General features: G+C 38.5%; 1 protein-coding gene and 1 non-coding gene across 2 annotated transcripts in view; both read left to right on the top strand.

Moving 5' to 3' along the window:
- Nucleotides 1-25,793, top strand: part of TP53BP1 (tumor protein p53 binding protein 1) — a 73,866-nt gene that overhangs the window by 10,755 nt on the left and 37,318 nt on the right. The window contains exons 8-13 of the mRNA XM_006093100.3: nt 734-900; nt 2,376-2,502; nt 4,061-4,155; nt 10,485-10,693; nt 18,294-19,593; nt 25,263-25,382. Of these exons, the coding sequence (XP_006093162.1) occupies nt 734-900; nt 2,376-2,502; nt 4,061-4,155; nt 10,485-10,693; nt 18,294-19,593; nt 25,263-25,382 (2,018 nt within the window). The remainder of the gene's footprint in view (nt 1-733; nt 901-2,375; nt 2,503-4,060; nt 4,156-10,484; nt 10,694-18,293; nt 19,594-25,262; nt 25,383-25,793) is intronic.
- On the top strand, nt 11,244-11,350 carry LOC111826907. The gene has a single exon (XR_002830358.1). It is a non-coding gene; the product is annotated as a U6 spliceosomal RNA (small nuclear RNA).

Genomic DNA, 25,793 nt, shown 5'->3' with positions numbered 1-25,793 from the left:
GGGTTCCCAGGTTTGATTCTGGTCAAGGGCACAGTCCTCAGTTACAGGCTCTGGGGCATGTGCAGGAGACAACCAATAGATCTCTCTCTCTCTCACATCAATGTTTCTCTGTCTCTCCCCCTCCCCTTCCAGTCTCTCTAAAAATCAATGGAAAAATATCCTTGGGTGAGGATAAAAAAAAAAAAAAAAAAAAAAAAAGAATCTGGAAAGGGATCAGCAATGAATGTCTTACATGTGTGAATTGTACTGGTGTGGAGTCTTGGTTTGGGGCTTAGATTTAGTAGATCAAATGGAAAAGACCAACAGAAGGTAATGTGTGTGGCAATAAGTTCAGAGAATAATTCACACCCAGGCCCTTTCCTTGGAAGGTCATTGGTAGAACTGGCATTGCTGTAATCTGGATTAAAATTCTTCATGCATGTGTAGATAATAGCATATGTAACAAAAATTCCCAAATGACTCATCAGTAATCTCATGCAGTGCAGCAGTGAGTAGAGTTGAAAAGAGGTATTGCTGTGTGAGAGACTTAGACAGGCTTTGAAATGAGCTAAGGGCTTTGTATCATCAAATAGTATCTTACTTAATTTTCACTAGGTAGTTATATATACTAAAACTATTGAAATTTTTGAAATTATTAAAGGAAAACAGACAAAACACAGGAAAAGTTTATTAGCTCAAAGATGAAAACATTTGAACATAGCAACTTTTTCTCCTGGTGATGTGAATCTCCTAGGTCAGAGGACATGCCTCCTAGTCCCAAAGTATCTCTTATTACTGTGGAAACAAAAGAACAAATATCTACTCAAGAAATACTGGAAGGTGGACTGCAGATTCCGAAGTTACCAGAGCCTGAGGTTTTGTCAACTCAGGAAGACTTGTTTGACCAGAGCAATAAAACAGGTACAAAGAGTAATTAGTTGATATATAGTTCCTCTTGTCCAAAGATAAAAACTTTTTATTTCTGTTTTGTGGCTACTGTTTAAGTTAGAAGGCACTTTATAGGTATGCAGACTTGTTTGTGATATGGAAGGAAAATATGCCTCTAGCTGATTAATGAGAAAGTCTTTTTGAGAATGATTGCTATTTAACATTTTAACATAATTTTCTCTCTCTTTTGGAAATGGAGATATTGAGGAGTAATAGCTAATGTAGTAAATTTAATAACTATGGACAGAGTAGCTACTTCTTTTGTCATAGGTCTCCAAATATTTAACATAATTAAGTATACGTTTTTTCATATTCACCTGGCTAACTGTACTTACCTGTTTGTTAGTTCACAAATAGGAAGTTATGGTCTAGGAGAAAGAATGTAAAACTTAGAAGACTAGAGTGGTATTTGTTTTACATTTTGTTAACCCCCACCAACCCTTTATTCTGTTACCTCACAGAGCCAGAAAGCTTTAGTAATAACTAGCAAAGTATACCTGAAGTCCTCATGTTGTCGATAGGTTATGTGATTTTGAATGAAACAACATATAACAAAACCAATTTTACCGTAGGCTAACCGATATAAAGAAGAGGTAAGTTTATAGGACATTTCATTAACATTAAAACAAAAAGATGTTGAATGAGATGACATTGTTGGAGGACCTGCTGTAATGTGTTGGTTGTAATGAGGGAAGAAGAGAGGGTTATATTCCTTTACTATGCTGTGAATATGTGCAAAACATTCAAAGAGTCACTAAGGAATCTTTTTTGGTCTCTCGCTAAATCTATAAGGTTGTATTTAAGACATTCCTTTATACTTGGGATTAGTAAAGCTGATACTCCATCTGTTGCTTAGACGGGACCAACAAGAGACTCTTCATACTGTAAATCAGTACTGGCTATATTTCCTTTTACTAACATGTTAGTATTTTCTGTCTCCTTTTGAGGAGGCTCAGGTTCTAATCTTGAAAATTGCTGCATTCATATTATCAGGTATCATATATATTATTTTGACTTCTCCCAACTCCATATTATGGCATGAGCTTACTTCACCTTAGGTAGACCTTGAAATAAAAGTCTCACTTGCTGTTTTATAATAGAACCTTCACAAGAAAGAAGAGCAGTCAAACGAAGGTATCAGGATTCTGGCCTTTTTCAAGCTTTAATCATGACATAAAGGACTAAGGAATTCTTTTTGTCAATTTTTTATTAAAAAAACCTATAATTTAGTAGGGAGGGGGGCTTTTAATGATCACTCAATATTTGTGTTAGCATGGCATTTCATTAATTGTACTATAATTAGAAAGCAGTTTCTACCCTCTTGGAACATGGTTGGAAATCTGTATATTACCCTTTGCAGTACAGAGTGCTTTTTTGTTTGTTTGTTTTTACAACTCAGTAATGTCAGTCTGAGAAGTCAATGTAACTAGATTTTTCCCCCCCAATAGTTTCTGATGGTTGCTCTACTCCTTCAAGGGAAGAAGGTGGGTGTTCTCTGGCTTCCACACCTGCCACCACCCTGCAGCTCCTGCAGCTCTCTGGTCAGAGGTCCCTTGTTCAGGAGAGCCTTTCCACGTAAGTAAACCTAAAGCAGCTCTGCCAGGGAGACATGTGCCTGAGGGTTTAAGGCTAGGGTTCAAAGAGCTAAACTTGTCCACAAGTTCAGCATTCTTTTTGAAACCAAAATGTAATCTAGGCTTTAGAATTTTGGGGGTAAGAACTTAGTAGGACCATTGAAGGTAGGTAGATCTGCTTTTCCATTTGGAAATTTTATAATAGTAGCCCAAAGGTTTCACTGGGGAAGAAACTGCCCGATTACTAAGAGACTGTTATACATCCCAAACAAGCATTCTGCTCTTTTATTTGACTAAAAATTCTTCCCATTTAATAGGGGTGGGAAGTAGGTTATAGTAAACATTAGTTGGATTTCTTTCTCTCTGTGTTAGGGCAAAGAGGTTTGTACTTTTAAATAAAAATGTGCATGATCTTTCTAATAGGCAGAAATGGAGTAAATAGTTTGTCTCAAAAATCAGCAGATGAATTCTTTTTCTAGTACTTTCTCATCTGTTTTTCAATCATGATGTCCTTGTGTCTGATCATTCATTTTCTCTTATAATCATACTAGAGGCCTGGTGCACAAAATTCGTCCATGGGGGCATGGGGGTCTCCTCAGCTCAGCCTGCACCCTCTCCAATCTGGGACCCCTTGACTGCTGGTTTAGGCGTGAAACTGGGGATCGGGCTTAAACCAGCAGTTGGATATCCCTCTCACAATCCTGGACCGCTGGCTCCTAATCGCTCACCTGCCTTCCTGCCTGGTTGCCCCTAACTGCCTTCCCCTGCTGGCCTGATCACCCCTCACTGCCTCTGCGTGCTGGCCTGATTGCCCCTAACTGCCCCCCCTGCTGGCCTGATCATCCCTAACTGACCCCCGCTGCTAGCCAGGTTGCCCCCAACTGCCCCCTCCCTGCTGGCCTGGTCGCTCCTAACTGGCCCCCACACTGGCCTGGTCACCCCTTATTGCCCCCCCGCCCGCCTGGTCGCCCCACACAGCCTGCTTTTTCAGTCATTGGGTCGTACCTCACTAACGCCCCTGTCAGCCTGGTTGTAGGCAGCCATCTTGTGAGGGCATGCGGGTTAATTTGCATATTACCTCTTTATTATGTAGGATGGCTTTATGCTTACTTTTTAAAAAATATTTTTTTATTCATCAGAGAGAAAGGGAGAGGGAGAGAGAGAGAGAGAGAGAGATAGAAACATCAATGATGAGAGAATCATTGATCGGCTGCCTCCTGCATGCCTCCTACTCTGGATCAAGCCCAAAATCCAGGCATGCGTTCTGCCCAGGAATCGAACCATCACCTCCAGGGTCATAAGTCGACTCTCAACCACTGAGCCACGTGGGCCGAGCTACTCTTTTTTTTTAATTCTAATTTTGGATATGTCTCATGTGAGAAATAGTTATTGAAATATTATTGATGGCTCTCCCACAAGCCTCAGGTAGCTTTTTGAGAGAAATGCTAATAAGTATTGGTCTGAATGGCTTAGACATTTTTGCTATTAAAAAGGAAGAAAACAGATGCAAAATTGTGGCTGTGGTTAAAAATAATCTGTGATTTTCTCTTTCTATAAAGGAATTCTTCAGATCTTGTTGCTCCTTCCCCTGATGCTTTCCGATCTACCCCATTTATTGTTCCTAGCAGTCCCACAGAACAAGAAGGAAGAAAAGGTGAGCTCTCTTGATCTGTCTGTTGATCTCAGATTAGAAGGGGAGCAGCACTTCTGCCTTGAAAAATATACTGTTTCTTTATATGTTAGAACACTGACCTAAACTATTCAGTAGGACTCGTCTGTCTTACCTTTAGGGAAGTGGCCTAGTGTAAAGTGCTCGTCTCAGTTCTTAGCTCTTCTAGCACCAATTCTTTTGAGAACTCGGTGTTGTTGACTTAATTTTTAAAAAGACCCTTAAGGGGAAATGTTCAGGTTTTCAAGTTAAATTCAAATGAATTAGTATAGTGAAGAGCTGGATGTATTACTAATTGCCAGTAATTTTCAACAACATATTTGCATGTTACTGATGAGAGGGAACCAAAAATTGTTTTGTTTGTCTTTATAGGCTATTTTGTTATTATTTTTTTAATATATTTTTATTGACTTCAGAGAGTAAGGGAGAGGGAGAGAGAGAAAGAAGCATCAATGATGAGAGAGAATCATTGACCGCTGCCTCCTGCTTGCCCCTTGCTGGGGATTAAGTCTACAACCTGGGCATGTGCCCTACTGGGAATCGAACCTTGACCTCCTGGTTCATAGATCGACACTCAACCACTTAGCCACACCGGCTGGGCTATTTTTGTTATTATCAAAGCAGTTTTTGTCAGTGGCTTGGAGCAGGTTGTAGAAATTTTGACTTCATTCACTTTCTCCTAGGGATTTTATACTTTATTCACAAGAAAATTTTTCCTTTTACTTAATTTATCTCATTATGTAAACTTCTTTTGCTCAATACTAGTTTCCTATCCAGTCATTCAAGGTATTTCTAAATTCCTACAAAGCCTTTTCCAACAAATTCCATGATTTTCTCCTTTTCATACCAATAGTGGTACAATAGCTAATTTTTATTGAACACTTAGTATATCCCAGACACTATTTTAAGTCCTTCCTTTTGGTTTTAGGTGCTTTGTTTTTTATCATTGAATCAATACTAGAAAGTAGGTGTTACTTTTATCTCTGTTTTATAAATGGGGAAATGGGGCCCAGAGAGATCTCACAACTAATAAGTCATAGAGGCAGGATTTGAACTCAGGCAGCTGCCTCCATAGCTGTTGGGTATATGCCGCCTATGATATCCCCCTCTCTGCTCTTAAGTGATATAAATATAGAAACATATATATATATATATATATATATATTTTTTTTTTTTTAATATATTTTATTGATTTTTTACAGAGAGAAAGGGAGATGGATAGAGAGTCAGAAACATCGATGAGAGAGAAACATCGACCAGTTGCCTCCTGCACACCCCCCACTGGGGATGTGCCCGCAACCAAGGCACATGCCCTTGACCGGAATCGAACCCGGGACCCTTCAGTCCACAGGCCGACGCTCTATCCAAAACCCGGGTTTGGGCTATAAGAGAAACATATTTAACTGTTTTTCAAGTGTAATTTACCCATGGCACAATTTAAATCTTATATTTTCTTCTGCCACAAAGTTTCTGTCTGGCTATTTTCTCTTTGAAATAATTTGTAGGTTTTCCCAAATGAACTAATATTCTAAAGCATAGCATGATTGATTAGTGATGTCTTAAGGAAAAAATAAAAGTCATCTATTCTACAAAAACTGGTATTAATCAAAATCGTTTGGTTTATATTTAGAACCATTTCTTCTATCTGTAGTGTGAACATATAAAAATAATTATATTAAAGATGCTTTCTCCCTGATTGTAAACATCTATGTATATAAAAGGCTAAGTGCCGACCATACATACGTCTGACCGCCGTCCATCCGGCCGTACAGATGACGCACACTGGCAATTTAAAAATAAACATTTGCCCTAACCGGTTTGGCTCAGTGGATAGAGCATCAGCCTGCGACTCAAGGGTCCCATGTTCGATTCCAGTCAAGGGCATGTACCTTGATTGAAATAAAATACATGTTTCTATCTTTAGGGAGGCAGCTGACCGATGTTTCTCTCCCATCGATGTTTCTAACTCTCTATCCCTCTCCCTTCCTCTCTGTAAAAAAATCAATAAAATATATTTAAAATAAATAAATGTACAGATGACGCACACTGGCAATTTAAAAATAAACATTGACTCACACGTGCACGATATTTGTCCCTGTCTAACACTGGCCTCCCATTTAAATTAATTTAAACACAGTTTCCCATGATGCTAGCATTTGCAATTACTATTAATAAATCACACGGACAAACTGCAGACAAAGTAGGATATTTCTATCTGGACCCGTTTTCGGACATGGTCAGTTATATGTTTCTTTCTCTCGAGTTTGAAGAGTGTGTGACGTTAAAGTTAAAGTTGTAAATGCTTCATCACAAGGGAAATTAGTCAAGTACTCTGAAAGTGTTTTTACTCTTAATGTGGTATACAAGGAGATATCAGAATAAGTTTAATCAATTTATCAATCATTTTTATCAATGTTGTTTTTATATCATGTTTTTGTTGTTTTTCTATCATGTCTTTGCTTTTATATTATGTTGTTATTGTTTATTTATTAATGAATTTGTATATTACTAGAGGCCTGGTGCACTGGTGGGGGTCCCTCAGCCCGGCCTGCCCCCTCTCACAGTCTGGGAGCCCTCAGGGGATGTCCTACTGACTGCTTAGGCCCGCTCCCATGGGGAGGCGACCAGACTGATCGAGGGAAGGCACTGCCCCCCCGCTCCCATGGGGAGGCGACCAGACTGATCGAGGGAAGGCACTGCCCCCATCACCCCGTCGCTGCTGCCGCCTCTGGCCTCCCTCTGCGGGAGGTGACCAGGCCAATCAGGGGAAGGCGCCGCCCCCACCACCGCAGCTGCTGGGGCTCACAGCTTCCTGATCCCACTGCTGCTTGAGCCCCAGGCCTCGCAGACGCTGTGGCTTTGTCTGGATGGAAGTCTGCTCCCATTAGCATATTACCCTTTTATTAGTATAGATTTTATATACATTTTACTAATTTTCTTTCATCTCTGACACTTATATTATAAAGGGTGAATAGCAATATTAAAATATTTCTTCTAATTATTTTCCTTTCAGTGTGCACGAATCTGTGCACCGGGCCACTAGTAATTAATAACAGGCATACTTAAGATATGTTGCAAGTTTGCTTCCAGGCCACTGTAGTAAAGTGAGTCTTGTGGTAAATATTGTAATAAAGTGAGTAATCTTTTTGCTGGTGGAGAGTTTGCCTTCAATTTGTAAAAAATGCAGTATCTGTGAAGCACAATAAAGTGAAGTGCAATAAAATGAAGTATGCCTATACTCATTGTAGAAAGTTTGGAAAGCATATAGGAAAGTAATGATAAGAAAATAAAATAAATTGAGAAGAAAATAAAAATCACCCATGATCCCACAATCCAGATATAATTATAACTAGTTTATTTATTGATTAATAAATAAACCATAACAACATAACAACAAAGACATGATATAACAACAAAAACATGATATAAAAGCATTGATAAAAACAATTACTGATAAATTGATTAAACTTATTCTGATATCTCCCTGTATACCACATTAAGAGTAAAAACACTTTCAGAGTGCTTGATTAATTTCCCTGTGATGAAGTATTTACAACTTTAACTTTAATGTCACATACTCTTCGAACTTGAGAGAAAGCAACATATAACTGACCATGTCCGAAAACGGGTCCAGATAAGAATATTCCTACTCTGACTAGAGTTTGCCCTTGTGATTTATTAATAGTCATCGCAAATACTGGCATCACGGGAAACTGTGTTTGAATTAATTTAAATGGGAGGCCAGTGTCAGACAGGGACAGATAACACGCATGTGAGAGTTGATGTTTATTTTTAAATTGCCAGTGTGCGTCATATGTACCAGCCTGTCGGTCAGTCGGTCGGACGGTCAGACATTAGTACTTAGCCTTTTATATATATAGATTAGCATTTGGATATATTTTCTATGCATAAATATAAAGAAATATCTTTACACATTTGGGATCATGTTATGTATATGATTCAGAGTTCTTTGGTTTTAATAAAAAATAAAAAATATTTTCCCTTGTTAATTGTATTTTAGATTTAATGTATTTGCTTAATACTTGTTCATAACTGTTTGTAGGACTATGTATGCTTTTTGTAGTTTTGTTTTTTGCTAAGATTATTAACCTAAAGCCTTTTTATATGTAGTGCTTAGAGCAGCAGGTCTCTAACACATTAAGCGCCCAGTCAGTCACCATGACTGACAACATACTTTCCATCCGGAAGACAAAACAGGCTGGGCGCTTAATGTGTTAATAAGTGCTTTGTCATGGTGAGAAAGATAAAAAAAGTATAATGGGAATATTTAACACAGCTGTGGTAGTATAATAAAGGTGTACAGCAGCAGATCCTGACCGAACCCAGAATTAGAATGGAAGGTGAGGTTGAGGCCAAATAAGCAGCAAGGGGTTGGAATTGGGGTTGGGATTAGCTGGTAACATGAGAGTGATGATAGGAAAAAAACTGAGTGGCAGAGGTAGTTTGTGAAAGTGATGTAGAGCAGTGATTTTCAACTTTTTTATCCTCGTGGCACACATAAACTAATTACTAAAATCCTGTGGCACACCAAATATATTTTTTGCCCATCTAACAAAAAAATAGGTATAACTTTCATTGATTTACAAAAAATAAATAAATAAATAAAATTTGGAATGCCCTACTCTTTTTAGCTCCAAATTGACTTTTAAAAAAATCAGGTGCTTATACTTTGTATATATGGAGTTCTGGTACCAAGAATTAACCAATCAGTTTCAACCTTACTAGGCGACATGACCAATAAGATGCAACTCTGTTATATGACCTATATATCTGTGGTTCAAGATAGGGCATTCACATTGGACGGCTATTGTTGTGTTGGCTGTTGTCATTTCTTTTATTTGACAAGCTAAAGGAAAAGAGGTCAGTGGCCCTGACTAAATAGTCAGGTAGTGCATGTTTTAAAAATTCCTGTATGCCCTGGCCAGTTTGGCTCAGTGGATAGAGTGTCAGCCTGCAGACTGAAGGGTCCTGGGTTTGATTTCAGTCAAGGGCACATACCTTGGTTGCGCTCAATCATAGGCCATGGTTGGGATTCGTGCAGGAGGCAACCAGTCGAGGTGTCTCTCTTATCATTGATGTTTTTATTTTTATCTCTTTCTCTCCCTCTCCCCTCCTCTCTGAAATCAATACAAATATATTAAAAATAATTATTGTAGCACACTGGTTGAAAACCACTGGTTTAGAGGAAGTCTCTTTGGAGTCAAGTTGTAAGATAAGGGGGAAAGGATTGATGAATCAAATACCTAGTTAGGTTCTGAGGAAGATGCTGATGGCCTGCAGGTGGGTAGTATACTATGGGAAAACAAGGTTTTGTGCATGTTTCCCTCCTAAGCAATTTGTCTTAGATTTGTGTTTTGTACTTAGTTATTTGATTTATCAGTGCTAATTGGCATTGGTAGATTTTTTTTTCTTCTGTATTTGTCCTGGTACCCATCTTTCTGCACTTAGCAGTTAATGCAAATATAATGAGTTCATAAATATGTAAATATTTATTTAGAGTGGTGAACAAGTTCACTACATTTCAAGGCCTGTGGCCGAATATATGATGGCTAAATTAAGTGCCATTAATTTGGGCTTTTCTGTGCAAAATGTGAAAAATGAGTTATAATCAGGAAAGAGGCTCAGAAGTTTTAACATTTCATCTAGGTAGGTGGTTATCCCCAGGTGAAACCTACTTTAATCTATAACTTACTATTTTGGGAGCTTGAGGAAGGAAGTATTTCGGATTTTTATGGCCCAGTCAATCTATCAGTTTTTCTGAAAATTAAGTTAGTGTTTTTTTTAGGAATGGAAATTTCTATAATGTAACTAGAGGCCCGGTGCATGAATTTGTGCACCAGTAGGGTCTCTTGGCCTTGCCTGTGGGATCAGGCTGAAACCAGCTCTCCGACATCCCCCAAGGGGTCCTGGATTGCAAGAGGGCACAGGCCAGGTTGAGGCACCCCACTAGTGCACAGTTGGGGCCGGGGAGGGATGCAGGAGGTTGGCCAGCTGGGGAGGGGCCACAGGAGGGCTACAGGGCATGTCCAGCCCGTCTTGCTCAGTCCCGATTGACCGGACCCCAGCAGTAAGCTAACCTACCAGTTGGAGTGTCTGCCCCCTGGTGGTCAGTGCACGTAATAGTGAGCGGTTGAGCGGCCTTAGCATATCATTAGCATATCATGCTTTGATTGGTTCAATGGATGACTGGACACTTAGCATATTAAGCTTTTATTATATAGGATTTTTATTAGTGGTATTAGAAGTATTAATGAATGCTTATTTCTAAATTAGTTTTACCTGTTTTAAACCAGATGAGCCAATGGATATGTCAATGTTATCTGAAGAAGAAAGAGAATCTTTTCAGAAGAAACTTAAAGATGATGAACCAGCGGAGATAGAAAACCTCCCTGTCCCACCTGAGCCCACTATAGCACCACAAGCCTCAACACCAGTGTCTCAGAGTGCACCAGTCTTCACTCCTGGGTCACTTCCTATCCCATCCCAGCCTGAGTTTTCTCATGTGAGTATTGTAGAAAGATTTTTTTCCTAACATTCAAAAAAATAACTTTATTGAGGTATAATTTATAAGCCATAAAACTCACCCATTTTAAGTGTATAGTTTAGTGATGTTTTAGTTAATTTACAGAGTTGTGTAACTGTCATCACAATGTTCTAGTTTTAGAACATTTCCAGAGTCACCTAACATCTTGTCTTTAAACTTTTTGAAAATGTTACTGCAAAACTAAAAGGGGCCATTAATCATTATTTTACCTTAATGCAACTACTAGTTATTTTTATCTTTCTACATGCCTATGTTTTTGTTTTGTTTTGTTGGTTTTTTAAAAATTGATTTGAGAGAGAGAAAGAAGGAGAGATGTGAGAGAGCAACATCAATTGGCTGCCCATTACATGCATCCCAACTGGGAATTGAACCTGCCACCCTTTGGTTCATGGGATGATGCTCCAATCAATTGAGTCACACTGGCCAGGGCCATGCCTACATTTTAAAAATATATTTTTATTGATTTCAGAAAGGAAGAGAGGGAGAGAGAGATAAACACATCAGTGATGTGCTCGCTTCGGTAGCACGTATACTAAAATTGGAACGATACAGAGAAGATTAGCATGGCCCCTGCGCAAGGATGACATGCAAATTCGTGAAGCGTTCCATATTTTTCTATTAGTAGATGTTTAAATTTTTATTGTCAACATAAACATGGATATTGACTTACTCTTAGGAAACGTAAATATTTCCATCATGATCGATTGGACTGAGATGAACACAGTTCTGCCAGCAGATATGTTTCAAGGCGTTGTAAACCCCTATTTATGCTGAACATGAGCTTCTCTTTGACCTCATTCAGAAAATGTTGGAGTATGCGCCAACTAAAAGGATTACTCTCAAAGAAGCCTTAAAACATCCTTTCTTTTATCCTCTTAAAAAAAAACCTACATAGATCTCTAATTGTACAGTGAAAGAAGAGATTTTATAGACTGTATCAGTCTAATTAAGTTATTTTGTACAGCTTTTGTAAATTTCTTAAACTTTTATATTGCCTTGTTTATTTTGTTTGGATAGTTTGATTTGTTAAGTCCATAGCTAATTAATGAACATCTTTTTCAATGATTTCTGTATAAAATGATCTATTCAGAATAAATTTTTTTGTGTTTATGAAGTTTAAAAAACAAACAAAAAAAACATCAGTGATGAGAGAGAATCATTGGTTGGCTGCCTCCTACACCCCCAACACTGGGGATCGAGCCCACAACCCGGGCATGTGCCCCTGACCAGAATAGAACCTGGGACCCTTTAGTCTGCAGGCCAACGACGCTCTATCCACTGAGCCAGACTGACTAAGGCCATGCCTGCATTTTAAAAAATGAAGTTGTTTATAGTGAACATACAACCTTAATCTTTTTCCAGTTAACATTGTATCATAATGATTTTTTAGTGTTACCTCAGTTTCATATTATCCTTTCAAAACTTGTAAAACATTTCTGGATGTAACATAATTTAATTATTCTTGTGCTGAGGTTATCAGGATTTTTTTAAAAAAATAATTCTTTATTGTTGAAAGTATTACATATGTCCCCTTTCCCTCCCCCCGCCCCCATTGACCTCCTCCAGCCTAGTCCCCCCCCCCTTCCCTCTTCACCCCAGGCCTTCAGCACCCTATTGTCTGTGTCCATGGGTTATTCATATATGTATTCAAGGTCAGGATGGTTTTTAGTTTTCAAATGAGAAATTATTTTTCTTCTAAAAACAAGAAAGCCCAGCCAGTGTTACTCAATGGTTGAGTGTCGACCTATGAACCAGGAGGTCAAGGTCAGCGCATATACCTGGATTTGGGGCTTGATCCCCCAGTAGGGGGCTTGTAGGAGATAGCTGATCAATGATTCTCATCATTGATGTGTCTATATCTTCTCTCCCTTTCTCTCTGAAATCAATAAAAATATATTTTTTAAAAAAAGCAAAGGAAAACTAACATCTCATTTGTATAATTTTAAATATTTAAAAAAGAATAAATTTACGTTTTATGCATAGGGAATTGAAGGATTTTAACTAAGTCTAAATGACTGTATTATATTGTCAATCTAAATGCCTGTTCTTATAAGATCTTAAGTGGGGAGTTATTTTAGTGTTATTGGGAGAACTTCTTTCATGCCTTTCAGTTTACAGGTGTTGTAATGAAAGTTTATATTTAAAAATGAATAGTAATATACCATAAATTTAGTGAGGAAGAGAGAGACAGTAGGAAGAAAGAAATGGAATTGCTTTCTGGCATTTTAAAATTTGTTCATTTTGTTCATTTGTTTAGTGAAAATTCCATTTTGTGCAAATCATTAGAAGTGTTTTGGTAGAGTGGTTAAGAACAAGGATTCTAGCCCTGGTTAGTATTTCTCAGTGGTCAGAGCATCAGTCTGCAGATCAAAAAATCATGGGTTCCATTCCTGGTCAAGGGCATATACTGTAGTTGCAGGTTCCCTGGGACCAGTAGGGGCGAGTGCAGGAGGCAACCAATCCATATGTTTCTCTCATGTCAATGTTTCTCTCTTCTCCCCCTCGCCCCCAACTCCCTCCTTTCCACTCTCTAGAAACCAATGGAAAAAATATCCTTGGGTGAGGATTTAAAAAAAAATGCTTCAAATTTTTATATTCTTTGAGTTAATGATCATATTTATAAATCACCAAGATAATATAAGAGTTGCTTTCTATTTAAAATAATGATTCATTAATCTATAAAGTGGTAAAGCTAAAATAAATAAATAAGGAAACAAACAAACAAACAAGGACTCTAGAGTCAAAATTTGCTGGACTTACTCCTGGTTCTGCCATTTCTGTCTTTGTGACCTGTTGAAACTGAGCTTAATTTTCCTCAGCAAATCAAATGGGGATATTGATACTACCTAACTAATGGGATAGTTGAGAAGGTTAAATGACTTAGTATACTATATAAAGTGCCTAGGATAGTGGGTTGCACGTGATAAACACTCCATAAGGATCAGCTGTTGCTAGCAGTGAAAGTGAAATTTTTCTTTAGCTTTTATTTTTCTGTTAACATTATACATGAACATATATAGTTTGGAGGAGCCATTAGAATTTAGGAATGAGAGCTATAAGCACTGATGCAGAGCATTAAGGGTTTTTCAGAAAAGGTAGGTGATATTAGAGACCACTTACTAGATGTCTATCAGTAACTAAACAGGATTTTTAAGGAAATGAAAGTCTATGCAGTGGTATCCCTACCTGGGGAAGTGATTCCTGGCCACAAAGGGAAAACTGACTTTTTGAAGAAAAAGACACTATTGAAGAAATTGCCGTACCTTCAACATTTACCAAAGACCATCAGAGTCAGAAATAAAACCAGTAATGAAAATTTGAGACAAATGAGTGATGCTGAACATATTTCAAAGGTCCCTGGAACCTAAGATGACCTAGTCTAATTTTTTGGACTCATATTTTAAGATTTCTCAGCCAGTACAGTCCATGCCTTCTAAAAAATCTCTGAATAGTACCTTTACAACTTATTTTTTATGTTTAGGGTTTGATCTTTATAAAAACCATTTGTAAAAGCCAGAAAAGGAGTCAGATAATTAAAATGAGGTCTCTCCCCATCCATACTCAGAGACAACCACTTTCAGTTCTTTAAGCTTTTTCTTGTTACTTACCTACATAATTATATATATTACTAGAGGCCCAGTGCACGGGGAGGGGGCATGGGTCACCTCAGCCTGACCTGCGCCCTCTCGCAGTTCGGGACCCCTCGGGGGATGTCCGCCTGCTGGCTTAGGCCTGATCCCTGGAGATCGGGCCTAAGCTGGCAGTCAGACATCCCTCTTGCAGTCCGGGGCTTTCGCAGTGCAGGACCCCTTGCTCCTTACTGCCCACCTGCAGCGGAGGCAGGAGAGGCTCCCTCCACCGCTGCTGCGCTTGCCAGCCATGAGCCAGCTTCTGGCTGAGTGGTGCTCCCCCTGTGGGAGTGCACAGATCACCAGGGGGCAGCTCCTGCATTGAGCGTCTGCCCCCTGGTGGTCAGTGCACGTCATAGCGACTGGTCATTCTGCCATTCGGTCGATTTGCATATTAGGATTTTATATAGGATTATTATATTTCCATATGTTCTTTAAAAAATTTTTAAACTATTTCCCCATGTTTCCTGTATAATGACATAATTTTGTTTAAATCATTATTGTGAATTTACATTATTATGAGCACTATTAACATAAACCAGTGATGGCGAACCTATGACATGCATGTCAGAGGTGACACGCGAACTCATTTTTTTGGTTGATTTTTCTTTGTTAAGTGGCATTTAAATATATAAAATAAATATCAAAAATATAAGTCTTTGTTTTACTATGGTTGCAAGTATCAAAAAATTTCTATATGTGACACGGCACCAGAGTTAAGTTAGGGTTTTTCAAAATGCTGACACGCCGAGCTCAAAAGGTTCATCATCACTGCCCTAGCTGGTTTGGCTCAGTGGATAGAGCGTCAGCCTGGAGACTGAAGGGTCTTGGGTTTGATTCCGGTCAAGGGCACATGCCCAGGTTGTAGTCTCAATCCCCAGTAGGGGGCGTGCAGGAGGCAGCTGATCAATGATTCTCTCTCATCATTGATGTTTCAATCTCTCTCTCCCTCTCCCTTCCTCTCTGAAATCAATAAAAAATATTAAGAAAAGAAAATGTTTTCGAACTAGGTAGAGGTGGTGGTTGCACAACATTATTCACTGTAAAGCAGTTAATGTCAATTTATGTGAGTATCACATTAAAAATGTATTTATAGTTTTATTAGTGATGTCTTATCTATGAGCCTTTGTAAAATGGCTTAATTTTTGAAACAAGAAAATGATACATATTTGTTTTAGAGGATGTATAATGTACAGATAAATGAAAATAAGATCAGTTATTCTGTCTCAGAAATAGCTACTCTTATTTATAGTGCATGTTTATTAACTTAAAAAATACATGAAAATTATATTAAAATGTATTAGAAGACTATAACAAAAAATATATTTTTTACTAAAATAAAAAATTTCCATTTAATGCATAGACTAAATGTTCTTCTATATCTTTTCATAAACGTCTACAATTTTATGTAATACAAAGTATTCCATTATGTGAGTATATCATAATTTTTAAAATGATTCTCCTTTCAGACATTGAAGATATTTCATATTGTTTCCTATTCTAAATAATAATTTATCACTGAACAGAATTGCATCTAAATCTCAGTTTATGTCCATCAAATAATTTACTTGAAATGGAATTATTGGGCCAAGGGATATATAACCTGTTTCAAGGCTATTGTGTATTGCCAAATTGCCATTTAGAATTGTTGACTCAATTTACACTCAGTCATGTGTGAGAATAAATGAGCAGGCTCAAATTTATGGCTATTTTTATCATCTGAAAATATAAACAGTAACACCAGAAATTATGGAATATATAGAATTTTTGGCAACCTATCTTGATTTCTCATTCTCTCTCTCTCTCTCTCTCTCTCTCTCTCCCTCTCTCTCTCTCTCTTTTGTTTTACTTATTGATTTGAGAAAGAGAGAAACATTGATCTATTGTTCCACTCATTTATGCATTGGTTGATTTTTGTATGTGTCCTGACCAGGGATTGAACCCGAAACCTTGTTGTATCAGGATGATGCTCTAACTCAGTGGTTCTCAACCTTCCTAATGCCGCGACCCTTTAATACAGTTCCTCATGTTGTGGTGACCCCCAATTTCATTGTTACAAATGGAACATAATTAAAGCATAGTGATTAATCACAAAAACAATATGTAATTATATATGTGTTTCCCGATGGTCTTAGGCGACCCCTGTGAAAGGGTCGTTCGACCCCCAAAGGGGTTGCAACCCACAGGTTGAGAACCGCTGCTCTAACTGAACTACTATGATTATCTTAAAAATCATAGGAAATGAATGTCATACCAGTTATGTCTAGAGTTTTATAGCATTTATGTTTTGCAAAGTAACACACTAAATGTAGTTCTTACATAAAGCATATTAAGCTTTGGGTTATTTATTTATTTATTTATTTTGGTATAGCAGAGGTGGAGATTTATTGACGAACAAGTACAGACTCCCAAGTGGGGAGGGGGAAAGGGTCCCCGGGTTATTATTATTTTTAATGCAGGTATTATATTCATAAAATTAAAATGCCATTTTAAGTGTATAGTTTGATGAATTTTGGGCATTGTATACAAATATGTTACCACAACTACCATCAGAGTATAGGATAATTTTGTCACCCTAAAAAGTTTCTTCATAATCCTTTGCAATTGATTTCTCCTCCCCATCCCCCTTATCCCCTCTTTCACCTTAGGTACCCACTTATCTGCCTTCTGTTACAGTAGTTTTTTTTTTTTTTTTGAGAATTTCATATAATTGAAATCATAAAGTGTTTGCTTTTTGTGTTTGAGTTTTTTTAAATTAAAAAAAATTAAACTTATTGCAAAAACATTGGTTTATAACATACAGCATCAGGTGTACAACTTTATGATAGGACATCTGTATACTTTGTTGTGTGCTTATCACCAGAAGTCTAGTCTCTTCTGTCACCATATATTTGACCCCTTCAGTTCTTTAGCTTAACATATTTTTGAGATTTATATTGTTGCATGTATTAATATTTTATTCCTTTTCCTTGATAATAGTATTTCATAACATGGAAATATACAATGTATTCACCAGTTGACAAACATTTGGGTTGCTTCAGTTTTTGGCTATTATGAATAATACTGCTGTGAACATTTGCATATAAATCTTTGTGTGGACATACGATTTTATTTACTCTTGGGTTAATATCCACAAGCAGAATTTCTGGGTCATATGGTAATGTATGTTTAACTTTATAAGATACTGCCATACTTTTTTCTAAAGTGGCTGTACCTTTCTCATTCCCATCAGCAATGTACGAGATGTACTTGTTCCATATCCTCACCAACAGGATGTAGTCTTTTTAACTTCAGCCATCCTTGTTGGTATGTGTTGATTAGTGATATTAAAAGTTTTAGATTTTAACATCAGCTTTATGAGTGCTAGAATATTTTGAAATTGAAATAATTATATAGGGTAGGGCAAAAGTAGGTTTATAGTTATTTGTATGGAGAATAATACAATAATTAATAAATAATAATACAAGAATAAACTCTGTGTTGAGTACTTACTTAAAACTGTAAATCTACTTTTGCCCCATCCTGTATTCCTGCTTTTTAAGAACTGAAGTGGGCTTTGTAGGCATATGTTCAAATGACTCCTGTGTAATTGTGGGCCCATCATATATATGACATGATTTTATATGTACAGGTTGGTAATGTACAGCTCAATTTAAGTGTCTTCCTACCCCTACGAGTGTAAGTTAATACTTTTATGTTTTTCTTTTGGTTATGCTTATTCTGTGCCAGTGATTCATAAGAAAAGCATTAAACAGAGTGACTTGTATTGATGAAAAGACTGGTGATTTGTATTTCTGAGAATATGGTCCTAGAGTTCTTTAGTTTTTTTGAATAATTGATTTAGAAATTTTAGATGAATTCAGGGATTAGATTTAAAAGAAATATGATTAAGAACAAATGAAGATTTGTCTCTTTTTATTCTTCCATAGGACATTTTCATTCCATCTCCAAGTTTGGAAGAACAATCAAGTGATGGAAAGAAAGGTGGAGATTTGCATAGTTCTTCTTTGACTGTTGAGTGTTCTAAAACTTCAGAGACTGAACCAAAGAATTCCACTGAGGATCTTGGGCTTTCTTTGACAGGGGATTCTTGTAAGTTGGTGCTTTCTGCAAGTGAGTATAGTCAGTCCCCAAAGATGGAGAGTTTGAGTTCTCACAGGATTGATGAAGATGGAGAAAACACACAGATTGAGGATACTGAACCCATGTCTCCAGTTCTCAATTCTAAACTTGTTCCTGCTGAAAATAACAGTATCCTGATGAATCCAGCACAAGATGGACAAATAGAAGTGAATCAGAATGCTGATGAAACAAAGGGGAATGACACAGAAACCAGAGACGACATTAGCATTTTAGCTGCTAGTAGCAAAGGTAGAGAAGAGACGGTAGCAGAAGACGTTTGTATTGATCTCACTTGTGATTCAGGGAGTCAGGCAGTTCCTTCTCCAGCTACTCGATCGGAGGCACTCTCTAGTGTGCTAGATCAGGAGGAAGCTATGGAAATTAAAGAACATCAGCCAGAGGAGGGGTCTTCAGGGTCTGAGGTGGAAGAAATTCCCGAGACTCCTTGTGAAAGTCAAGGAGAGGAGCTAAAAGAAGAAAGTATGGAGAGTGTCCCATTACACCTTGCTCTGACTGAAACTCAGTCCCAAGGGTTGTGTCTTTCAAAAGAAACCCCCAAACAAGAATGTCAGGAACCTATGGAAGTTGAAACCAGTGTGATTAGTATTGATTCCCCCCAAAAGCTTCCAGCCCTTGACCAAGAATTGGAACATAAGGACCAAGAAGCATGGGAAGAAGCTACTTCAGAGGACTCGAGTGTTGTCATTGTAGATGTGAAGGAACCATCTCCCAGAGTTGATGTTTCTTCTGAAACTTTAGAGGGAGTGGAGAAATGCTCAGATTCCCAGTTGTGGGAGGATGACGCTCCAGAAATAGAACCATGTGCTGAGAATAGAGCTGATACCCAGGAAGAAAAGAGTGCTGAATATGAAGGAGATCTGAAATCAGTGACTGCAGAAAAGGAACCTGTACAGGCCGACTCTCCACAGCCTCCCGTAACTTCAGTGGGAGAAGGTGATGCTCCAAAACCTGACCGGCAGATGCAGCAGACCCAACCTCAAGAGAAAACAGATAACTCATTACCAGAAGACTCAAAAATGGCTAATACAAAGCAGCTAGAGAAGGCCTCAGCCCACACCTCACAAAGCTTCTGTGAAAGCTCTAGTGGTGAGTGTGATTGTAAATTGTTCTGTGTCTCCAACCATATTACAGTTTGGAATGGGAGGTAAGAGAGAACTACATGCTTATGTCAGGGCTGAAAATTAACTTGGATTTATGTTTATGAACAGCTAATAATGGGAAATTAAAAAATTTGGGTTGTATTCTTTTGTAGCTGTAATTATGTATGGAATCAGAGATCATTTAATATTTACCAGCTTTATGACTTAGGAGTAATCAACATGATTTTTATTAATATGTAGAAATTATACCAATCTGGTGTTTTCTACTAAAGTCCCAGTCTTGCTCCAAATTTTTATATTTTGACAGTTGCCTTGAAGTACAGGATCTTTTTTGATTACACAGTAAAGAACTCTGTTAATGAATATGCTGTTATTGGTTGTTTCCTCTTTATGGGTATTAAGAAAAGTTTCTTAATTTGGCTCAACATATATACATCTTAAATCTTAAACTGGAAAAAAAGATTAGTTTGTGCCTTTTGTCTATTTTCTGAAGTCCAGGAAATATTTGTAGAATATTATGTATGACATTAGCTGAGGGACACCCCACCCCCACCCCCTGTGCATGAATTTCGTGCCCTGGGCCTCTAGTATATAATAGGTTAATAATGATCATCGAAGCTAGATATGTCTTATGCTCTAGCTCTAACATTTATTGGCTTACTTTATGGAATATCATCCTAATTGGTCGTTAATGTCAGAGGCAGACTGTTAGGATATGCTGTTTATGGGTGGCATCACCCAATATAGAAATTCTTATATATTTAACTGGAGGCCCTGAGCATGATTTCGTGCATGGGTAGGGTCTGGCCACCCCACCCTGATGGGGCCTGATAGGGCCAGGCCGATGGAGGGGAGGGGACGTGGGAGGTTGGCTTCTGGGCCGGCTGGGGGGAGGGGCCATGGGTTGTTGGCCAGCCGGCTGCGTCCCTGATCGGGGTGGGGAGGGCTGATCAGGGGTGGGGCCAGTCGGGGGAAGGGACCTTGGGAGGTTGGGGGGGGCTGATGGGTCCCTAATCGGGCTCATTGGCCGCCACAGTGAGTCTCATAGTGACCAGTCGTTCCAGTCGTTCTGGTCGTTCCGTCATTCTGGTTGCTGGGCTTTTATATATATCGATTAGCTGGCTTTAAACCATTGAAAGAAGTGACCAGGTCTTCTCTTGAGAACAAAAGATGGGCTTTATATTGTAACAGAAAGTTAGAAGTAAGAGAGACCTTACTGACATTAAATGATTTAAATTTTGGTTTAGACTAATGAATCTCTATAAAGTCTTTAGTAATAAGGACAAACTCCCCACTCAGATGGCCTGACAATGGATATTAAGTTCCTTTTGTTTATTCATATATTTTTTAATGGGTTGCTATGCTGGCATACATTAGGATAAACCATCATAATCTGGGAAATCAAGAAGGGACTTGATAAATTAAATAATGAGGGTGTGCTAAATCTTAGAAAAAGAATATGTTGAAAATTCCAGTAAACTTAAGAGGATGAAATATTATTTTGCAGAATTTGGTGATAATTTGATTAAATTACCTATGTCAGATGAGTGAACAAAAGCAGAGAAATGGGAAAGCATTTGGAGGACATTGAAAAGAGGCTTCATGAACATGAATAATTTAAGATAGAGTAGAAATGTAGGCTGCTACTAGTTAATTGAATGCTCGTTAAAGAGTTAGCGATTTATCTTCTAGTAGAAACCTTACAGTTTTGACCAGGAGCTAATGTGTTCAAAGCCATGTTCTTTAGGAAGATTGCTTTGGTTGCAATGTGCAAAAAGAATTGGGGGAAGGAGGAAACTTAAGGCAGAGAAAGTAATTGATAGGCTGCTGCAATAATCAAGGAATGAGGCATTGAAGACCAGAGAGAGATGGTGTCAGTACTGCCTGTAAAATACTCAGTTTTCCATTAGGTTTTAGTAATGCAGTTACATTATTGGTGTTAAAATAACTTCATAAAGTTTTATCTAGTACCGTGCAAAGGAAACAAATACTTTTAAGCACTTTTTAATGCTTCACGTTATATTTGTATATTATGGTTTGTCGCATAGAAGGATTTTCAAAAGTCTGTATGGTCAATCATAATATGAGAGATAGACAGTTCCTGTGAAGAGAGCAGGCGGTTGTTCCAGGAATGAAAAGTTCTTTAAAATAAATCTTCGAACCGGTTTGGCTCAGTGGATTGAGCGTCGGCCTGCGGACTGAAAGGTCCCAGGTTCGATTCCGGTCAAGGGCATGTACCTGGGTTGCGGGCACATCCCCAGTGGGAGATGTGCAGGAGGCAGCTGATCGATGTTTCTCTCTCATCGATGTTTCTAACTCTCTATCTCTCTCCCTTCCTCTCTGTAAAAAATGAATAAAATATATTTAAAAAGATAAAAATAAAAATAAATCTTCGGAATGTATGATGCTTTGTGAGATACTTGTTTTTTAGTTTCTATATCTTTTCTAAATTCTTCTTTAGTAACGTAAAGGGCTTGCTTTTTAAGGAGCTGCCAGAGAATGAATGCTTATCTACTGACCCATTCCTCTTTTTCCTATAACTTTGGTGGAATTCTTTGCCATTTAGATGTGATGTTGAAATTCTCCACTCATATTCTTTACAGTTCCTTTAGCTGAGCATATATATTTTTCATCCCTTATTTCTAAAGTCCATTCATTTTCTCTTTTCATCCCTTCAGATTACTAATTCATTTTCTCTTACATATAGATGTAAGAGATGTTTTTGTTGTTGTCTTGTGATTTTTGAGGAAAAACAGTATCAAAGTGCTTGATATTAAAGGTAATAAAGGATAGATAGGAATGGCCCGGCCGGTGTGGCTCAGTGGTTGAGTGTCAACCTATGAAGCAGGAAGTCATAGTTCAATTCTCAGTCAGGGCACAGGGTTGTGGGCTCCATCTCTAGTGTGGGGTGTCCAAGAGGCAGCCAATCAATGATTCTCTCTCATCATTGATGTCTCTATCTCTCCCTCTCCCTTCCTCTTTGAAATCAATAAAAATGTATTAAAAAATAAATATAGGAGTGGAGTGGGAAAAGATGAAAGAAGAAAATGTAATATAATAAGAAATGTATTTGTTCTTCATCCGGTTCCTGCACAGAGCTCCTAAAACCCTTGTTATTTTTGAAGTGAAAGGAATATCTTTAGTTATTCAGAATAAGCCCTTTTAGTCACAACTGGGTTTGTGCTGAGTGATTTAGGGTAGATCCCTATATAGCCTCAGGATGGGGCTGTTCATAGTGAAGACTAAGTGATGATGACGATGATGATGATGACGATGATGATGATGATTTTGTTAAGACTCACCTGAGGATATTTTTCCATTGATTTTTAGAGAGTGGAAGGGAGAGGGAGAGTCAGAGAGAAACATCCATGTGAGAGAGACACATCGATAGGTTGCCTCCTGCACGCACCCTGACCAGGGCCGGGGAACCTGCAACCCAAGTACGTGCCCTTGACTGGGATTGAACCTGGGACCCTTCAGTCGACAGGCCAACACTCTATCCACTGAGCCAAACTGGCTAGAGCAAGACCCAGCGATTATTAAAGGGTAGAACTTTCAACCCTACCCCTTGACTCCTGGGAGGAGAGGGGCTGGAGATTTAAGCTCTACAAAAACTCTTTTTTAAAAATATATATTTTTATTGATTTCAGAGAGGAAGAGTGATAGACACATCAATGATGAGAGGGAATCACTGATTGACTGCCTCCTGGACACCCTACACTGGGGACCGGCCCGCAACTGGGCATGTGCCCTGACCAGGAATTGAACTGTGACCTCCTGGTTCATAGGTCGATGCTCAACCACTGAGCCATGCAGGCTGGGTGCACAAAAACTCTTTTTTTAAAAAAAATATTTTTATTGATTTCAGAGAGGAAGGGAGAGGGAGAGAGAGATAAAAACATCAATGATGAGAGAGAATCCTTGATCGCTGCCTCCTGTATGCCCCACACTGGGGGTCGAGCCCGCAACCCTGGGCATATGCCATGACCTGGAATTGAACCGTGACTTCCTGGTTGATAGGTTGACGTTCAACCACTGAGCCATACTGGCTCAGCTCTACAAAAACTCTTGAACAAGACTTGGTAAGCAACCTAGTAGGTAAATGATCCTGGATGGTATCTCATCCCAGTTCCACAGAATCTCCTGCTATCAAAACCTCTGGACCTCACCCTGTGTACTGCTTTATCTGGCTGTTAATCTTTGTCTTTATAATAAACTGGTAAACATAAGTAAATTTTTCTCTGAGTATCCTGAGTAGCACCAGCGGATTAATTGAACCTAATAAGGAGGGTATGGGAATCTATAATGTGAAGCCAGTTATAGCACAGGTAACAACTTGAACTTGCTACTGGCATCTGACGTGGGGGTGGTCTTGTGGGACTGAGCCTTTAACTTGTGGGATCTGATGCTATCTCCAGGTAGAGTATCAGAATTGTGTTAAATTTAGGACATCTCAGAATTTTCTCTTGTCAAAGTTTTTTGTATTTTGACATGTTTTATGTTTACATTAATTTTATTTATTTATTTATTTGAAAAATATATTTGCATTGATTTCAGAGAGGAAGGGAGAGAAAGATAGAAACACTAATGATGAGAGAGAATCATTGATTGGCTGCCTCCTGCACACCCCCCACTGGGGATCAAACCCGCAACCTGGGCATGTGCCCTTGACCGGAATCGAACCCGGGGACCCTTCTGTCCGCAGGCCTACGCTCTATCCGCTGAGCCAAACCAGCTAGGGCTGTTTACATTAATTTTATAATGACTAACCAAAAATGTGTATACTGGAGTGCTCATATATGTGAGACTTACTGTTGTGCAGAGATGTTGATATGAATATTATTACTGTGGCAGTGGCCGGCAAACTGCGGCTCGCAAGCCACATGAGGCTCTTTGGCCCCTTGAATGTGGCTCTTCCACAAAATACCGACTTCTGCGCATGGGCCACGAAGTTTCAATCACACTGTATGTGCGTGCCCGCACGTGGTATTTTATCTCACTGGTCTAGAGTGAATGCTGGTCAGTATTGCTGGACCATGAAACCCATAGATTTCTATGTTAGAACCAATGAGTATTTTGAAGTACTTTGGCCCATGAGATCCTTTGTCATCTCTTTGAGTAGATTGTAAATTACAAGTATTACCATTAGACTTCAACTAGAGGATAAATAAATAAACAACTAGAGGGAGAGAGAGATAAAAACATAGGTTGCAAGTATTACCATCAGACTTCAACTAGAGGATGTTACAGATTGCTAAAGCTTATAAATTAACTCCTTGGATTAACATTGCACAAAATGAGAAAGCCTAGACTTGAAACTACCCAAATTTGTATTACTGAGAATTCTCAAATGTACTATCTTGGAGCTCAGATGTTCCTATGTTCGCATGTTCCTCAGACCCTCCAAACTTTGGGCTTCCTCTGTTTGCCTTTCTTTGGTTGTCCACTTTATGTCAGTCCTGTTGTTGATGGCTGTAAAGAAAGCAGAGAGAACAGTAGGAAATTGGTTGGGAGGCCTGTTGAGGGGGGTTGGGAATGAGGCAGAATTTGGGAAAAGAATAATTTAAATATTTCTTGCAGTTCTCTTCACTTTTGCTTTTTTTAATACTTCTGTTTTGGTTTCCTTCTTGTTTATTTATTTATTTTTTCCTCCAGAAACTCCATTTCATTTCACTTTGCCTAAAGAAGGTGATATTATCCCACCATTGACCGGCGCAACTCCACCTCTTGCTGGGCACCTAAAATTAGAGCCCAGGAGACACAGTACTCCTATTGGTAAGTGAGTAAATGTAATGCCGTTTAAAGCAGAATTTCTGAGATATTATTTTTTATGCAAGTGATTTCTTTTTTTAAAATTTTTTTTTCTTTTTTTCCCCTGTATTGAGTAAGATATTACAAATGTGTCCTTATCCCCCCAATGTCCCTTCATCCCCCCAGTCCTGCCCTCAACCTCATCCCCTGTTGTCCACATCCATCACTTATGCTTATATGCATGCATACAAGTCCTTTGGTTGATCTTTCCCCCTCACCCCCACCCTCCCCTGCTTTCCCTCTGAGTTTTGAGCATCTGATTGATGCTTCTCTGTCTCTACATCTGTTTTTGTTCATCGGTTTACGTTGTTCACTATAATCCACAGATGAGTGAGAGCATGTGATATTTATCTTTCTCTGACTGACTTATTTCAC

Source organism: Myotis lucifugus, unplaced genomic scaffold, assembly GCF_000147115.1.
Source record: "Myotis lucifugus unplaced genomic scaffold, Myoluc2.0 scaffold_109, whole genome shotgun sequence".
NCBI classification, from domain to species: domain Eukaryota; kingdom Metazoa; phylum Chordata; class Mammalia; order Chiroptera; family Vespertilionidae; genus Myotis; species Myotis lucifugus.
Note: the sequence above shows the minus strand (reverse complement) of the source record. Positions and strands in the feature narration are given on the sequence as shown.